Source organism: Aotus nancymaae, unplaced genomic scaffold, assembly GCF_030222135.1.
Source record: "Aotus nancymaae isolate 86718 unplaced genomic scaffold, 86718_ANA_hifiasm-v0.15.2.pri h1tg000006l, whole genome shotgun sequence".
In the NCBI taxonomy this organism is placed as follows: Eukaryota; Metazoa; Chordata; class Mammalia; order Primates; family Aotidae; genus Aotus; species Aotus nancymaae.
In genome coordinates, this window is record NW_026988417.1 from 5062520 (window position 1) to 5080147 (window position 17628).

At 54.0% G+C, this 17628-nt stretch overlaps 1 protein-coding gene across 1 annotated transcript in view; it reads left to right on the forward strand.

The window, feature by feature from the left end:
• ABLIM2 (actin binding LIM protein family member 2) overlaps positions 1–16846 on the forward strand; it is a 144371-nt gene extending 127525 nt beyond the window's left edge. The window contains exon 21 of the mRNA XM_064365538.1: positions 15802–16846. Coding sequence (XP_064221608.1) covers positions 15802–15915 — 114 coding nt within the window. The 3' untranslated portion in view covers positions 15916–16846. The remainder of the gene's footprint in view (positions 1–15801) is intronic.
• Positions 16847–17628: the final 782 nt, after the last annotated feature.

Here is a 17628-nt window from a genome sequence, read left to right on the forward strand (position 1 = left end):
GGGGTTTCATCTCCTGAGCCCTGTCACCGGTGTGCTGGTGCCTTTTAGTAGACTCTCTTGCTAGAGTGAAGGGTCTGGAAGCTCCCGAAGGAAAGGGGATGCCCAGCCCATCTGAGCCCCAAGGCTGGAGAGTGGGTATGACCCCATGTGCACAGGGCCAGCTGCCAGCCGGTGCCCAAACTGCCCACCAGGCAGTGGCTCAGTCTGCTGCTGGGGAGGGAGCTGGAGGGGCATGGATGCAGCCGAGGGGCACTCAGCAGTGTCCTAGTGCTGGGGTCGGAGGCTGGGAGTAGGCACCAGGCTGCTCCTCAGAAGGGGAAGTCTGAAAGGCCTTCCAGGCCCAGGGAGGCCCATGAGCAAAGGCTGGCGGGGAGGGGTGCTCCAGGCTGTCTCCAGATAGGAAGTGCGTCCTTACCAAGAGCACTGGGCAGCCACCGACTGCCCTACCCCGCGGCCAGGTGCTCTTGAGCTGTGATTTCTGCACCTCTAAGACAAGGATATTGATTCTGCTTGACCAATATCTGCTCTGCAGACAAGAAGTTGCAGGAATCCCCTCACCCAGGGCCTGGAAAATAGCACTCCCTCAGTCCAGCAAGGGCGGGGATCAGGACCCTGGTGTGACTGCAGCACTAGGGACAGGGCGCATCCATTTTGAACTGTTTGTTGCAAATGATAGGAACTTGACCCAAAGTGACTTAAGCAGAGAAGGAATTTACTATGTCTGTGAAAAGAGTCAAACTCTCTAAACTACATCAAGAGGTTTCATCTGAGCCAAATGTGACTGACCATGCAAGGTACAGTCTCAAGATCTCCTGAGAACGTGCCCAAGGCGGTTGGGTTACAGCTTGGTTTATGTGTCAGGAAGACAGAAGACATCGATCAATACATGTAAGGTACACATTGGGTCGGTCTGGAAAGGTGGGACAGCTGGAGGTTGGGGCTTACAGGTCACAGGTGGATTCAGAGATTTTCTGATTGGCACTTGGTTGAAAGAGTTATTATCACAAGACTTGGAATCAATAGAAAGGGGCATCCGGGTTAAGATAAGGGGTGGTGGAGACCACGGTTCTTATTACATAGATCAAGTCTCACAGCAGGCCCTCCGCAGGCCCTCCGTAGAGGCAATAGATTGCAAATGTTTCCTGTTCAGACTTTGAGAAGGTGCTAGACTCTCAGCTAATCTCTTCACGATCAGAAAAAGACCAGAAAGGGAAGGGGATTCTCTACAGAATGTAAATTTCCCCACAAGAAACAGCTTTGCAGAGCCATTTTTTATTTTTCTTTGAGACAGTCTCACTCTGTCGCCCAGGCTGGAGTGCAGTGGCGTGATCTCTGCTCACTGCACCCTCCGCCTCCCAGGCCCAAGCGATTCTTCTGCCTCAGCCTCCCGAGTAGCTGTGGTTGCAGGCGCCTACTGCCACGCCCAACTAATTTTGGTATTTTTAGTAGAGATGGGTTTTCACCATGTTGGCCAGGCTGGTCTCAAACTCCTGACCTCAAATAATCCGCCCGCCTCTGCCTCCCAAAGTGCTGGGATTACAGGAATGAGTCACCATGCCCAGCCTGCAGAGTCATTTTAACACACGCCAAAGAAATATATTCTGGGGTAAATGTTTTTATTTTTTTCAGGGCCTGCTCTGTCATGTGATGCTATCCTATAGTCAGACTGGAATTTGGTATCTTGTTGCTACAGTCTTAAGATCTCTGTTGTAATGTTAATATCATCAGTTGTGCCTGACTTCCAAAGGCAGGATGGTAGAATGAGGCATATCTGACTCACCCCCTCTTCCCTTCATGGCCTGAACTAGGTTTTCAGTTTTCTTTGAAATCCCCTTGGCAGAGAGGAGGGGTTCATTCCTCCTCAATCATCAGCTAGTTGATTATTTTTTGGCTTACAACTGGCTCTCATGACTGAATGTCTCCTTCAGGTGTGGCTTGATCAAGGGCTAAACGATGTCTTCAGCACCCAGTTTCTTTCCTCTGTCTTTTGACTGTGCTTTTTCTGTGCTGGCTCTATTGATAGACTTTTATCTCACCTTGCTCAGGCTCTAAATCTGTAGGGAAGAGACCCACATTTTTCTCTCTCTCAGCAGTCCCAAAAAAAGCCCCATCTCTGCCCCTGAGTGGGTAACATGACCACCCTTTAATCAGCCAGTTTGACCCAAGGAATGCAATGCCCCAGTTGGCCAGGCTCAGCCGTAGGCCCACACCTGGAGCTAGCAGGTCTGCTGACATCACCTGGGCTGGGTGCGTGTTTCACACTCCGTCTCAGATAATGTGCTCGTCATGAAGCCTTTGAGGGAGAGAGGAAAGAGGGAAGTGAATCTAGAATGAAGATGAATGGTTAAGAGGAGAGGGGTCTTCCCTGGTGCGCTTCAGTCATTTGCAACATTTTACAAAGCAATGTAGATAAAGGCTAATCTATAATCAGGGAAACAAAGGTGACAGCTGCCTGTCCCATGACTCAGGCCCCATAATCATATTTTCTTAAGGCTCAAAATATGTTAAATTTCCACCAGCTTAGATTTTGAACAGCATCTTGTTTTCACATTCCTAAAGATGGGGAAGAGAATGCGGGTCACAGGCAGTGGGTGTCTGCCTACGGGAGGGTGGGAGATGGGGCTGAGGAGGAGGGAGAAGCCACATGTCAAGCCCTCGACCGCTGTGGCCCGTCAGTGCGGTCAGCCCTCCAGGGTGTGCTGAGCACCCGGAGGTGTGGGCTTCGTGCTAGCAAAGGAACCACAGAGCCAGATAGCACAAGGCTCTTTGCTCAGGGAGCTGGCAGCGTGTGGGACATTTGATCTTTACCCCACAGAAGAGGAAAGGCCACCAAAATGTTCTGACGTGTTAGGATGTGCATGGGTCATCCTAGGATGACTCTGGGCAGCAGGAGCCAGCTAGGAAGCTGGCATGTGGGTTCAGGCAGGGCCAGGCGGCTAGAGACCAGCATCTGTGCTGAGTGAGTGCGCAGGTGAGGCTGTGAATCCACTGCGGCCCACCTCACACTCAGGAGGTGCCCCTGCCAGCTCATCCTCAAGGCCCCTCTTGGGTGGCCTCCACCTACCGTCCCATGTGACCGTCCCCCAGTGGCCAGAGAAGGCACCCCAAAAGGAACCCCAGCACTGCTAGCAGCCTGCAGGGATGCATTTTTCAGCTCCTGTTGAACTTGGTTCCCTGTGAGTTGTGTGGTCAGGTCCCGTCCCAAGCATAAATGCTTCTGACCGTTGTAAGATGGGTGTCTCCAGTGGGGCGGGTGGCTCCCCCTGTCAGGAGCTGCCTGGAGGGTTCCTGCTGGTTCTGTGTCTTTGTTCCTCAAAGGGTGTGTCCCCTCTGGGCTGCCTAATGGTGCTGGAGTTCATTACTCTCACCAGGAGAGGTGAGCCCAGCCAGCATGCCTGCAGCTCCTGGCCCAGCAGGAGTGTGGGACCAGGGGCCTGCTGGGACTCACTGCAGCCCTCTTGGGACTGTGGCGTGCATGACAGGACTTCTATTTAACTTTCTTTGGCAATAATACGACATGAAAATTGTAAAATACACGTGGTTAACGTTTGTAACGTATCCTTTTAAAACACCCTCTGACACCTGGGTAATGATTTTAATCATTCGAATTTCCAGGAACACAGCCAAGGGCGCGACACTAGTCCTCCTTCCTCCTCAGGCTCAGCCAAGCCAGGAGGCAGCTGGAAATGTTACCACATCTGGGGAATGTCCCTCATTCTTCAGCAGCGGCTCCCTGCCTGCCTCGGGCTGGGGGTGGGATGCGAGCCAGAGGGGGCTCAAGAGGGGCCGCCTCCCAGCAGGAGAGAAAGAGACCCCTGGTGTTTTTATTTCAGAGAAAAGAGCTTTATTTTTAATATAAAAACAATTCTTAAATGTGATAGAAGTCCAGAAAAATCCAAAGTAGGACATAAACATCTTACGGAATTCCCCCACCCAGTCACACTGATAACTCCGTGGGGGATGTGCTTCTGGAATCTCTTTCGCACATAGCCTCAGCGCTAACCGAATCCTGTTTTGGATAAAGAGGGCTCATACTGTATATCCAGCTTTGACATTACTGCTTTTTTGCTTTCAAATTTGACATGGCTATTTCTAGGCCAGTCAGTTCTGATCTGCCCCACCTTTTATTTATTTTTTTGAGACACAGTCTCGCTCTGTCTCCCAGGCTGGAGTGCAGTGGTACAATCTCAGCTCACTGCCACCTCTGCCTCCTGGGTTCAAGCGATTCTCCTGCCTCAACCTCCCGAGTAGGTGGGTCTACAGGTGCCCTCCACCACACCTGGCTAATTTTTTTTCTGTTTTTAATAGAGATGGGGTTTCACCATGTTGGTCAGGCTGGTCTCAAACTCCCCACTTCAGGTGATCTGCCCGCCTCGACCTCCCAAAGTGCTGGGGTTACAGGTGTGAGCCACCACCCCACCTTTTAAATGGCCATGTGGTGGCCCGTTGGGAATGTGGTTCCCACAGGGGACGTGTGTGTGCCCGTGTGCAGGCATATGTGTGTATGTGTGTGCACACGTGTGTGTATTCATCCATTTTCACACTACTATAAAGAAATACCTGAGACTGGGTAATTTATAAAGGAAAGAGGTTTAATTCACTCACAGTTCTGCATGGCTGGGGAGGCTTCCGGAAACTTACAATCATGGTGGAAGGTGACGGGGAAACAAGGCACGTCTTACATGGTGGCAGGTGAGAAAGAGCGTGTGAAGGAGGAACTGTCAAACACTTGAAAACACATCAGATCTCGTGAGAACTCCCTCACTATCATGAGAACAGCATGGGGGAAACCACCCCCACGACCCAGTCACCTCCCACCAGGTCCCTCCCTCAACATGTGGGGATTATGGGGATCACAATGTGAGATGAGACATAGGCAGTCCATATCAGTGTGTATGTGTGTGTATACGCCTACCTGTGTGTATGTGTTTATGTGGATATGTGCGTACGTGTGTGTATATGTGCATATGTATGTGTATATATATATGTGTATGTGTGTATATGTGTGTATACATGTGTATGTGTGTATATGCATGTGTGTATCTGTGTATGCATGTGTGTGTGTGTGTGTGTGTCTGTGTTGTGTGGGTAAGGTGAAGAATGGCAGTAGGAAATGAATTCCAGGAAGAACAAAGTACACGTGCAAAGGACCTGGGGCAGGAGGGAGCCTTGGCTGTTGGAGGAAGCATACGAAAGCTCAGGTGTCTGGAGCTGAGCGGGGATGGGCCCTGCAGAGCCCTGGACCATGTGAAGCAGTTTGGTTTTTAGCCTAAGAGGAATGGCATTTATGCCTAGGTGTGCAACTGAAAACAGCCCCTGTGGCTACATGGTGAAGCCCAGATTGGTTGTGTAGTGACAGGGCAGCTGTTTCAGGGCAATTTGGGTCTGGGGCAAAACATGACAGCATATTGGACACTTGGTGGTGGCCCTGGTGAGTGTGAGAAGTGAATGGATGCAGGTGATCTGTGGGAAGTCCAGGTGGCAGGACCTGGTGATGGGAAAACACCCCAGGTGTGGCTGCAGGCTGTGTGGGTGGGATGGTGACACCGAGCCAAATGCTCTGCACCCATGAGCAGCAGCCAGTCACTGTGACGGTGGGTTTTGCAAAAGAAGAGAGATTGTATTCACAAGACTGCCGAGCAGAGACTGGAGAACAAATCGCAGACTTGCCTCTCAGATAACAGGGCCTAGGGAGGAATAAGAAGTGGGTGGTCTAAGGCCTGGGAAAGATGATGGGCTGGTGGGAAAGGTGAGGTCATTGGGATTTTGCGTGATCATGATTGAGCTACATTGTTCTTCATGGGCCATATGTCCAAAAAACCACAGTGTTAGCATGATCCGAGAAAGGTGTTTTTGGCCCTCTGCAGTCAGGAACCCGCCCAGGCCTACTTGAAGGGTTCGTGGTCTCTGTTGGCTTAAAAGGGACAAGAGCTAACTCTAAGTTCCCAAAAAACGACTTTAAGCAACCGTGGTTGTAGCGACCCACACATCAGAGACGTTATCTGTAAGGGACTAGTGGGAGTTTAGTTGTATATTGTGACTTTTAGCTATATAGGTTAAAAAATTAAGAAGCAAGTGACTAGAACCAAGCAGGCAGGCCTGGAAGCAAGCAGCAAGTTTGGAGGCCCAGTCAGATTAGTCCCTTGGCTTCAGGGGTGGACGGAGTGGCCATCTTAGTGGAGCAGGATGTGCACAGATGTGATCAACGCTCGCCAACGGGGCACAGCTGAGGGGACGCAGGATGCCCAGCCCCGCAGTGGTGAAAGGTGCCACGCAGCACATAGTAGGTGTTCAGTTAGTGTGAGTAAGTATGGAGGAGTATGGAGAAGATGTGGTCATCCTCTTCCTCCCTGGAAGGGGTGTCCCATGGAAGAGGGCAGATGAATCAGGTGGTGACAACAGGCAGAGCAGGAATCAGCACGCAGAGCCCCTAAGAGGCAGAGCTGAGATTCAAGCTAAGGTGTTGCTGAGAGCCACTGCAATATGCTGTCTTCTGAGCTAATTACAGTGTTGAAAATGAATTTTTTTTTCAGACAGGGTCTCTGTCACCTAGGCTGGAGGGCAGTGGCACAATCACAACTCACCACAGCCTCAACCTCCTGAGCTCAAGTGATCCTCCCACCTCAGCCTCTTGAGTAGCTGGGACTACAGGCATGTGCCACCACATCCAGCTAATTTTTTTCTTTTTGTAGAGACAGGGTCTTACCATATTGCCCTGGCTGGTCTCAAACTCCTGGGCTCATGTGATCCTCCCATCTCAGCCTCCCAAAGTGCTGAAATTTCAGTTATGAGTCACTGTGCCCAGCCTGAAAATGAATTTCTAACTCCTCCTACATGCCCCCAACTTCCCAGTACAGACAGGCATTTTGCTCCTTAGATAGGAAAGTGTATCAACCAGGGTTTTCCAGAGAAACAGAACCATTAGGTGAATGGATGGTGGGTGGATGGATGGATGCATGGATGGACAGATAGATGGATAAATGGATGGGTAGATGGATAAGTGGATGGGTGGGTGGGTGGATGAATAGATGGGTGGGTGGGTGGGTGGATGGATGGATGGTTGGGTGGATGTTTGGGTGGGTGGGTGGATGCATGAGTGAGTGGGTGGATAGATGGATGGGTGAGTGGATGGATGGATGGACTGATGGATGGATGCATGAGTGGATGGATGGATGGATGGATGGATGGATGGATGGATGGATGAATGGATGGGTGGATAGATGGATGGATGGATGGATGCATGAGTGGATGGATGGATGGGTGGATAATGGATGGATGGATGCATGAGTGGATGGATGGATGGATGGATGGCTGAGTGGATGGATGGATGAATAGATGGATGGATGAATGGATGGATGGATGAATGGATGGGTGGATGGATGGATGGATGGATGATGGATGCATGAGTAGATGGATGGATGGATGCATGAGTAGATGGATGGATGGATGGATGGATGAATGGATGGGTGGATAGATGGATGGATGGATGGATGGATGCATGAGTGGATGGATGGATGGGTGGATGATGGATGGATGGATGCATGAGTGGATGGATGGATGGATGGATGCATGAGTGGATGGATGGATGGGTGGATGATGGATGGATGGATGCATGAGTGGATGGATGGATGGATGCATGAGTAGATGGATGGATGGATGGATGGATGGATGGCTGAGTGGATGGATGGATGAATAGATGGATGGATGAATGGATGGATGGATGAATGGATGGGTGGATGGATGGATGGATGGATGATGGATGCATGAGTAGATGGATGGATGAATGGATGGATGGATGAATGGATGGATGAATGGATGGGTGGATGGATGGATGGATGAATGGATGGATGAATGGATGGGTGGATGGATGGATGGATGAATGGATAGATGCATGAGTAGATGGATGGATGGATGGATGGTTGCATGAGTAGATGGATGGATGGATGGATGGATGGGTGGGTGGATGGATGGATGGATGGATGGGTGCATGAGTAGATGGATGGATGGATGGATGGATGGATGCATGAGTGGATGGATGGATGGGTGGGTAGGTGGATGGCTGAATAGATGGGTGGATGGATGGGTGGATGGATAGATAGCCATGTACTAAGAAATTTAAGAACTTGGCCCACACAATTGTGCAGGCTGCAATTCTGCAATGTGTAGGGCAGGCCAGCAAGCTGGGAACTCAGGCAGGAGGTGATATTCCAGGCTGGGTTTCTTCTCTGGGAAACCTCAGTGTTTACTCTTCAGGCCATCAACAGACAACATGAGGCTGCTGCATATTGAGGGCGACCTCCTTTGCCCTCCGTCACCTGACCATTGATGTGAGCCGCAGCCACAGCACATGTTTGCTGCAGCATCTAGGCCAGCACATGACCAAGCAACTGGGCACCACAGCCCGGCCGCGTCGAACACACAATTCAGCCATCTCAGAACGCAAAGGGAACGGGTGGGAAAGGGACTTGTTGTCTGGCCTGAGGCCCTCCCGGTCGGTGGCTCACGGATTCACACTCTGAGACCTTTCTGCTTGCTTGGCAGGGCAGGGCAGGGCAGGAAAACAACCCTGTAGCCACAGGAGTTGTTTAAATTGCACACGTAGTCATAAATGCTATTGTTCTTACACTGAAAACCAAACTGCCTAACACAGTCCAGGCCCTGCAGGGCCTCGCCGGTCCTCACCTTCCCCGGCTCAGGTCCAGACACCTCAGCTTTCTTTTTTTTTTTTTTTTTTTCCCGAAATGTAGTCTCACTCTGTCACCCAGGCTGGAGTGCAGTGGTGCAACCTCAGCTCACTGCAACCTCTGTCACCTGCATTCAAGCGATTCTCCTCCCTCAGCCTCCTGGGTAGCCGGGACTACAGGCATGTACCACCATGCCCAGCTAATTTTTGTATTTTCAGTAGAGACGGGGTTTCTCCATGTTGTCCAGGCTGGTCACAGACTCCTGACCTCAGGTGATCCACCCACCTCAGACTCCCAAAGTGCTGGGCTCACAGGTGTGAGCCACAGCGCCCAGCCAACGCCTGAGCTTTCGTATGCTTCCTCTGACAGCCAAGGCTCCCTCCTGCCCCAGGGCCTTTGCACATGTACTTTGTTCTTCCTGTAATTCATTTCCTACCTGCCATCTCCCACCACACACACACACACACACACACACACACACACACACACACACACACACGGCAGCAGCTCATCGCTGGAGTCCTATGGTTTCCTGAACTGTCCTCTTCCAGGCCCTGAGGCTAAATGCATACTCAGGTTTGCTCAAGCAGTAAGAGCCACACTGTTGGAATGTGCCTGAAAAATAAGACCCTGCAGTTAAAGAATATCTCCTTTGTTTAAACTCATCCAACCGGTCTGATGAGGTGTGGCCTGGTAGGTGGAGGGTGACAGTAGGAGGTTTGGAGCCACATGTGTGTGTCTGAGAGATGGGTTTGCACCAGAATCCCCAGCGTAAGGCCTTCCTGGCCAAGGCCGGGAAGAGAAACAGAAGCAGAACTGTGCAGCAGGGAGAAAGCGTCGGGAGTCAGGAGAGTGGCAGGCAGAGGCCCGATGCAGGGGCCTCCAAGACCAGGATGGTGTCTGGGGAGCCCCGTGGCACCGCAGCAGGGAGCAGCGCAGGCCGTGGAAGCCGGAGGCGTCAGGAGGCAGCGCTGCAGAGAGGAGAGTCCAGATTTAGATTCACAGACGCAAATAGACAAGACATCTCGTCCCTCGGTGAGGATGGGATAGACAGTGCTGTGAGCAGACAGGCCGGTGCCCACCCTCACAGAGCTGAGAGCCAGAGAAGGTGAGCACTGACTGAGTCTTGAGGGACACAGCATGGCCCCAGGGCTTGCTTGGTGAGCACAATCCAGGAGGGCCTCCAGGAGGAGGGGACGCTTGTGTCAGGACCAGTAGGATGAGGAAGAGCTGCTGGTGAAGTGGGAGGAGGAACACTGTGTGGTGCTTCCCCTGGGGTTCCACTGCACACTGAGGAGCAGAGGAGGGGAGGAGAGGTGTGCAGGCCATGGAGGGGGCCACCTGACAGCCACGGCATTGCTCCCCTAAGCTTCTATCCCCTCTCTGCACCATAGGCTATGGGAGAGGTCCCAGGGTGCGAAGAGAGAGCTCGCCTGGATTGGCAGTGGCCACCATCATTGTGACAGTGATGTCACCGTAGGTCATGCAGGGACCTTCTGCTGGGAGGGCTGGAGCTTCGGGGCCTGGGCCTGGCTTCCGAGAGACTCACCCTGTATGCACAGCCTCCTTGTGCAGGCCAAGGCAGCGTGAGCTGGTGGGAAGCACCCCAAGCCTTGGGAGAAAAGCGGCCCCTTGCTGGCCCTGGGGGCCCAGGCTGAGCAGGGCTAGGACCTGAGGCCCTCCCAGTCAGCCAGCCCTGTGCTGGTACAGAGGCGTGGGTGGCTGTGACTGGTGGGTGTCTGGAGGAAGGAAGTGTCAGAGAGGCCCCTCCCAGGGGCACCTCTGAGCTTGGTGGGGTTGGGGGAGCTGGGCGTAACCTGAAGGGGACTTAGGGCGGGAGGCTGGGGGCAGTCTGAGGCAAACTGTCCCTGCTGGAGTGGAGGTGGCACAGGTCCCTGAGGCTTCACAGCTAACCTGAGATGGCCATGGAGGTCCCAGTGGGAGGCAGGAAGTAAGGGTAGAGGAAAGGTCAAGCCACCTAGCCTGGCTCCCAGGCCCGGCTCTGCCACTTCCTGGCTGTGCGGCCCTAGGCAAGTCACACAACCTCTCTGAGCCTGTGCTTCCTGAAGCAGATCCCCTCCCATGCTGCAGAAATGCCTCCCTGCAGGATGCACCCTGGAGAAACCAGTGTACCTCATCAGTGAGGCCACCCCACCCCCTGCAAAGACACCACCCCAGGCTGCCTTCCTTCCAGCTCAGGAACAGCTGGGCTTGGCCTGCGCAGACCCTGGGGGTGAGGCGCACTCCTGCAGAGCCTTCAGGAACCCGGGGCCAGAGGAGTGGGCTTGAGGCCAGAAAGCTGGCCCAGTCTCTCGGGTCAGCTGGGCCTCGCCCATCCTGCCTGCCCTGGCAGACCCATGGGAAAGCCTGGCTGCCTCTGCTCTGAGTGAGATTGAACGCCGGTTCTACAGCTGGCGGGGTGGGGCCTTGAAGCCCTTCTCACCCAGGAGGCAGTGGAGACTCAGCCAGGTGAGGGCTGACACTCAGGATCCCACAGCTGGAGCCCAGAGTCATGAACAGACCCCGTACTGGGGACGGCCCCTCATGTGACCCTCACCCAGCCTTCTGGGTACTCAGGCAACCAAGTTCTCTTCTCATCTTGCAGACAGAAAACAGGACTGGAGCCTGGGGAGTCCCTGCCAGTCTCCTAGACCCTTGACAGTCCTGGGCACTGTGGGCCACATACGAGTGGCCCGGCCCAGCCCCCATGCTCAGGACACCCCCGGCCCCTCCCTGTTGCTGTGCTCTGCCAAACCTGGCTGCTCCCCGGGGCCTCTGGTGATGCGGCGTCCCGGTCCCAGTGCCACGCTCCCAGAGGAGGTAACCATTCACAGCAACTTCAGAAGCCACCCAGATGCTCTCACCACCACCTCAGCCACACCACCCCTCCACCGCCCCCCACAGTCATCCCCCAGGGTACCGCTGCTTCCCGCACCCACCTCCCGGAACCCTGCCAGCCTTCCTGCTTGCCCGCCAGCTCCAAGTCTTCCTCCAATCACCCTCCCCAGAGGCTCCCACAGTCTGGAGCCCATGGTGTCATCCTCACACCTGCCCTTCTCTCCTTCCCCGGCATGCGGGGCACAACTGCCCCACCACCACCACCCCGTCAGCTCCCTCCTCCCTCCTCCCTCCTCCCTCTTCCCTCCTCCCTCCTCCCTTCTGCCTCCTGCCTCCTCCAGCTAAACCCAAGGAACCACTTGCTCACCAGTCTTCTCCCTTTAAATACTCAATTGCAAATGGCAGGGGGCACTGGGCACTGCCACACCACCCCCTTGACACCTTCCCGCTGCCCACTAGCACCTTTGTACCCCTCCCCTAGCCTCCTCCGGCAGGAAGCAGGAATGTGGCAGCAGGGAGGGCTGCCCCAGGCGCCAGCACTGGGCTTGAACTCTCCTCTCCCACGTCAGTCAGCCTCCGATCCCTTACATGCTTACGTGTCAGTTCACCTCCCCAGCCGACCCCCCCAGGGGCCTCATGTCTCTGGCTTTCCACGTCTGGAACGAGGTCTGGCGCATCACGGCAGCTCAGTCAGTATTTGTGGGATAAAGCCAGAAATGCTTTTCCCTTTTCCTTCCTTTGATCTCATTTGTCTTGATTGTTCCACTGTAATTGGGAAGATGGTGATTTGGTACCTATAAGGGCAGGGCTGCTGTCTTTTATTTATTTAATTATTTATTCATTCATTCATTCATTTTGAGATGGAGTCTCGCCATGTCAACCCAGGCTGGAGTGCAGCGACAGGAACTCCACTCACTGCAACCTCCGCCTCTTGGGTTCAAGGCATTCTCCTGCCTCAGCCTCCAGAATAGGTGGGATTACAGGTGTCAGCCACCATGCCTGGCTAATTTTTGTATTGTTTAGTAGAGATGAAGTTTCACTATCTTGGCCAGGCTGATCTTGAACTCCTGACATAGTGATCCACACGCCTCGGCCTCCAAAGTGCCGGGATTACAGGCGTGAGCCACCGCGCCCGGCCCAGGGCCACTGTGGTAAATGACACATTGTTGAGTGTCTTGAATGTCTTAAGAGACACTATCTGAAGTGACAGTCCTAAGTTTCTGTGGACTGGCTGACGGATTTCTCAGCACCGAGAAACCCTGATCTTAACACCATGCAAGTGGTTAGCTTCTGGCACGCATCAGGATTCTTTTCCTCTTTGCAAACTCGAGATAGCAGCAGGCAGCTGAGGGCCTCTTCCTGGCAGACTTGCTGGCTGTGCTGTGTGTGCGGGGGAGGGGGGATTTCCTGAGTCCCTCCTCCAGGTCACCCCAACAACTGGAGCTCCAAAATCCAGTACGTACCACACGGACTGGGTGGTTGCTGTGAAACGCGTGAGTCGCAGCGGTTTACACGTTTCAGAGTGACCAGCTGTCCCCACTGCCATTGTCTCTTTTGCTGATCACAGTGATTCTAATGTAGCACTTGAGGTTTTTCTCTGTTTGTTTGTTGAGACAGGGTCTTGCTCTGTCACCCAGGTTTGGAGTGCAGAGGTGCGATCACAGCTCACTGCAACCTCGACCTCCCCGGGCTTAAGCGGTACTCCTACCTCAGCCTCAGTAGCTGGGACTACAGGCACACGCCTGCACACCCAGCTAATTTCTGTAATTTTTGTAGAGATGGGATCTCGCCATGTTGCCCAGGCTGATCTGAAACTCCTGAGCTCAAGTGATCTGCCTGCCTTGGGCTCCCAAAGTGCTGGGATTACAGGTATGAGACCCCACGCCCATCCAAATTGACCATTTTAACCATTTTATTTATTTATTTATTTATTTATTTATTTATTTATTTATTTATTTATTTTTGAGACAGAGTCTCACTCTTGTTGCCCAGGCTAGAGTGCAGTGGCGTGATCTCAGCTCACTGCAACCTCTGCCTCCTGGGTACAAGCGATTCTCCTGCCTCAGCCTCCCAAGTAGCTGGGATTACAGGCGCGTGCCACCACACCTGGCTAGTTTTGTATTTTTAGTAGAGACAGGGTTTCTCCATGTTGGTCAGGATGGTCTTGAACTCCTGATCTCAGGTGATCCGTCCGTCTTGCCCTCCCAAAGTGCTGGGATTACAGGCGTGAGCCACCGCGCCCGGCCCTACTTTATTTATTTTATTTTTATTGATTTATTTATTTTTTTTTTTTGAGACAGAGTCTCACTCTGTCATCCAGGCTGGAGTGCAGTGGGGCAATCTCGGTTCATTGCAACCTCCGCCTCCCGGGTTCAAGCAATTCTCCTGCCTCAGCCTCCTGAGTAGCTGGGATTACAGGTGCGCACCACCACGTCTAGCTAAGTTTTGTATTTTTAGTAGAGATGAGATTTTGCCATGTTGGCCAGGCTGGTCTTGAACTCTTGACCTCAGGTGATCCACTCACCTCCGCCTCTGGAAGTGCAGAAATTACAGGCGTAAGCCGTCGCACCCAGCCCATTTTAGCCATTTTAAAGTGTACCATTCAGTACCGTTCACAACCTCATGCAACCAGCCCCGCCATCCAGCTCTGGAACATTTTCGTCACCACAAGAGGAAACCCCATAATCATGAGGCAGCCTCTCCTCCTCTCTCCCCCAGCCCCCGGCGACCACGAATCCACGCTCTGCCTTCGTGGACTTGCTAATCGGGACATTTCCTACAGGTGGAATCATGCACCATGTGGTCTTTGGTGTCTGGCTTCCTTCACGGAGCCAGTGTGTCTGAGGCTTGTCCAGCTGTGGCGTGTGTCAGAATTTGACGGCCTTCGAAGGCTGAAGGCTATTCCGTCGCTCGGACGTGCCACATTCTGTCTATCTGTTCGTCTGAGAATGGACACCTGGCTTGTGTCCACGCCGCAGTGATTCTGAATAACGCTGCTATGAACGTAGGCGACCGTTGTCTGTCTGAGTCCCTGTTTTCCATTCCCCCAGGTGTCTGCCCAAGAGTGGGTGGCTGGGGCAGATGTTAATAGGTGGAGCGTGTCGCAGAACTGCAGAAAACTGCTCCCCCACAGCTGCACTGAAGCCACACTTTTCAGACGGCAGCAGACGGGGATTCAGGGCAGAGCCTGGCCTCCTAGCCACTGGCCTTCTCCAGCCTCCTTCCGGTTCCTCCTCTCAGCCCTGCCCAGGCGAGGCAAGGGGAGCAGCCTTGGATGGAAAGTCCCGCGCTCCCTGGAAAGGCTCCACAGGGGAGGGGACGCCTGAGCCAGCTCTGAGGGATGAGGGGTTTCTCACAGCCTGCTGAGAGTAAGGGGAACAGACCCTTCGAGGCAGAGGCTAGAAGGCAGGTGCCTGCTTGGCAGGGAGCTCCACAGAGCTTGCAGTGACCGAAGTTACACGTAACATGTGCGGCCAGCTCCGCTGGTACAGTCCACAGCCAGTGCTAACTGTGCACACCTTCCTCCCCGCAGCTCCGGGGTGTGGGTTCTAGGGCGGCCCATTACACAGATGAGCAGACTGAGGGGCCAGGGCCTAACTCACTCACACGGCATCCCAGAAGCACCGGCATCCACACCCTGACCACCAAGCTGTGTGCCTCTCCACGGCGTCCCCAGCAAGAAGCTGGGTGCGGAGAGGCGCGATCGCTCTCTCACGCTCACACACCAGAGGCTTCCAGGAGACGGAGGAGCTGCCCCCGGGCCTGGGCCTTGCTCAGTGTCTTTGCTCACTGTCTGCACCCCAACTTCCTGGGCTATGAAGTCCGGGGGTGAACCCTTCACCTCCTACTCTCAGACGGCAGCTGTAACCATTCGCTGAAGTAACAAATATGAGCACTGAAGGAAATCTGCAGAAGCTCAGACGTCTGCAGGCGGGGGGTCCTACTCCAGAACGTGATGAACTTGGGCTGCAGCAGCAGATGCCTTTGTAGGAGTCAGGAGCAGAGGGTTCTGGCCCCAGCTCTGCCGCTGGGCGCTGTGCCTCCTGCGTGTCCCTGGCAGGGTCACTGTCCTCTGAGCTCAGTTCTTTCACAGCAGAGAGGGTGCCAGGAACTGCCAGGAGGCCGGGCACGCTGAGGGCCACCACGCCGTCCTCAGTTCGATCCTGCCCCTGGACTGCTTGGTGGCAGCAAACTGCCCAGTGGCGTGCCTTGCTGCGTTGCCTTGCTGCATTGCTAACTGGCCTTTTATTTTTTTTTTTTTTTGACTTTTTGTTTTAAGAGACACTTGTCACCCGAGGAGTTCCAGGAAGTGTTCGGTATGAGCATGGAGGAGTTTGACCGCCTGGCCCTCTGGAAGAGGAATGATCTGAAGAAGAAAGCCCTGTTGTTCTGACGGCTGCCGGCCTGCCCACTGGTGTGCGCCAGGAGCCGAGGCGAGGGGTCCCTGGCGAGAACCATGCACGCCCCTCCCACACACCTTGCTCTGGCTTCTCTGTGTCGATGGGGTGGGCGGGAGGGGGTCCCCCAGCAGGTGCAGCCCCTGTGCCTGCCGGCAACACTCCTGCCCGTAGTTTAGGGCTGAGACGGCTAGCTTCACGCCACCCTTCCCCGCTGTGGCTTGGTGTCAGGGAGAGGCTGCAGACTGGCTGTGTGGGGCATCAGACGGAGTGCACAGGTGGCTGCAGCCCAGCCTACCTTCCCAGCGTCCTCGAGGTGCCCTGGCCCCAGTGCCAGGCCCGTGGGGGACAGAGGTGCCTGGAACGTGAGCTGTGAGGCTTACCGAAGATGGGCACTGACACCATTGTTCAAGGATGGGCACACAGCCCCTTTGGAGCCTGGGCAGCCTTGCCTCACAGGCAGACCCGCAGACAGGGCAGGGAGTGTCTAGGGCAGGGCCGAGAGTAGGACGCGTGATTTTTGCAGGCGTCTGTGACGGGTCTCTTTAGGGACAAAGGTCAACTGACAGGCACCTTCTGGCAACGCCCCTCCATGCGCTGTGTCCCTCTTCCAGATCACCCCCTAGATGCCTACACCATATCTTTAAAGTTACACAGAAGTTTTTATTTTATTAAAAAGTATAGCCTACTTAAACAGGAGATGACGTATATAGAGTTGAATTTTACGGTCCCCCCGCAGGGGAGCGGCCTCCAGCCTTACTCTCCACCGCTCCCATCTGTGTGGTTTCAGTCAGTTCTCGGTGTGGTCCTCATACATAGAGCTCCCTGTCTGGTTTCTTCTTTTTTCTTTCTCACGTCACACAGGTAACCTTAAAGACAGACCCCTCTGAATCACGCTTTGTAAATACATGTCAAGTGTCGCCACCACTGTTTTCCTTGTTGTTATTTTTCCAAGTCTTGGAGAGAAAACATCTTCCTCTGATGGCCAAAGCCCTGGAATAAAAGATTTCCACGTCCCCCACCTAACGCCCGACGTAGCTCTCGGTGTGCCGTCCTGTGCTGCGGCTGGTGGTGTCTCAGCACACCCACCTGAAAAGCAAACCCCACACGCCCCAGGAGCAATGAGCTCCTGTGTGTCCCTGAAACAGACAACCACACGCCACTGGGGAGCAAAGGATGGAGATACACCTGTCCTCATCCTCGAAGCCAGCAGGGCATCCCCGAGCAGGAGGCTGGCCGGGCCCCCCACGCAAAGGCGTTGGTGTCTGCCATGAGGCGTGTGTTGAGGTGCAGCGCCGGCCATCACAGGATGCCGACACGCGCGCTGAGAGGTGGCTGAAACACCGGAGTCTGTTTCCTCGTCCTCAGTGGGTGTTGCCTTGTGTGTGTGTCCCAGTGTTCCTGCCTGTGAGTCGGCCTTACTCCGCTTCCTCAGTGCCCACGACATGCCAAGTCCCATTTCCCACTCGGCTTCTCACCCGACCGGCTCGGCCAGGGAGGGGGAGTTTTTAGCACCTAATCCGCTTCCTGCCACTGAGCAATCTGAGCCTGAGCAACTGGAAACCCCCATTTCTCAGTAGTGCAATGTCATGTCTGATCCCAGGAAGCCTGGAAAATAAAAGACGATGCATTATCACTTGCGGAAGTATAAGAGCACTTGTCATGAACGTGTGTGATTTTAAAGGCAAGGCCCGTCCTGCAAGGGGCAG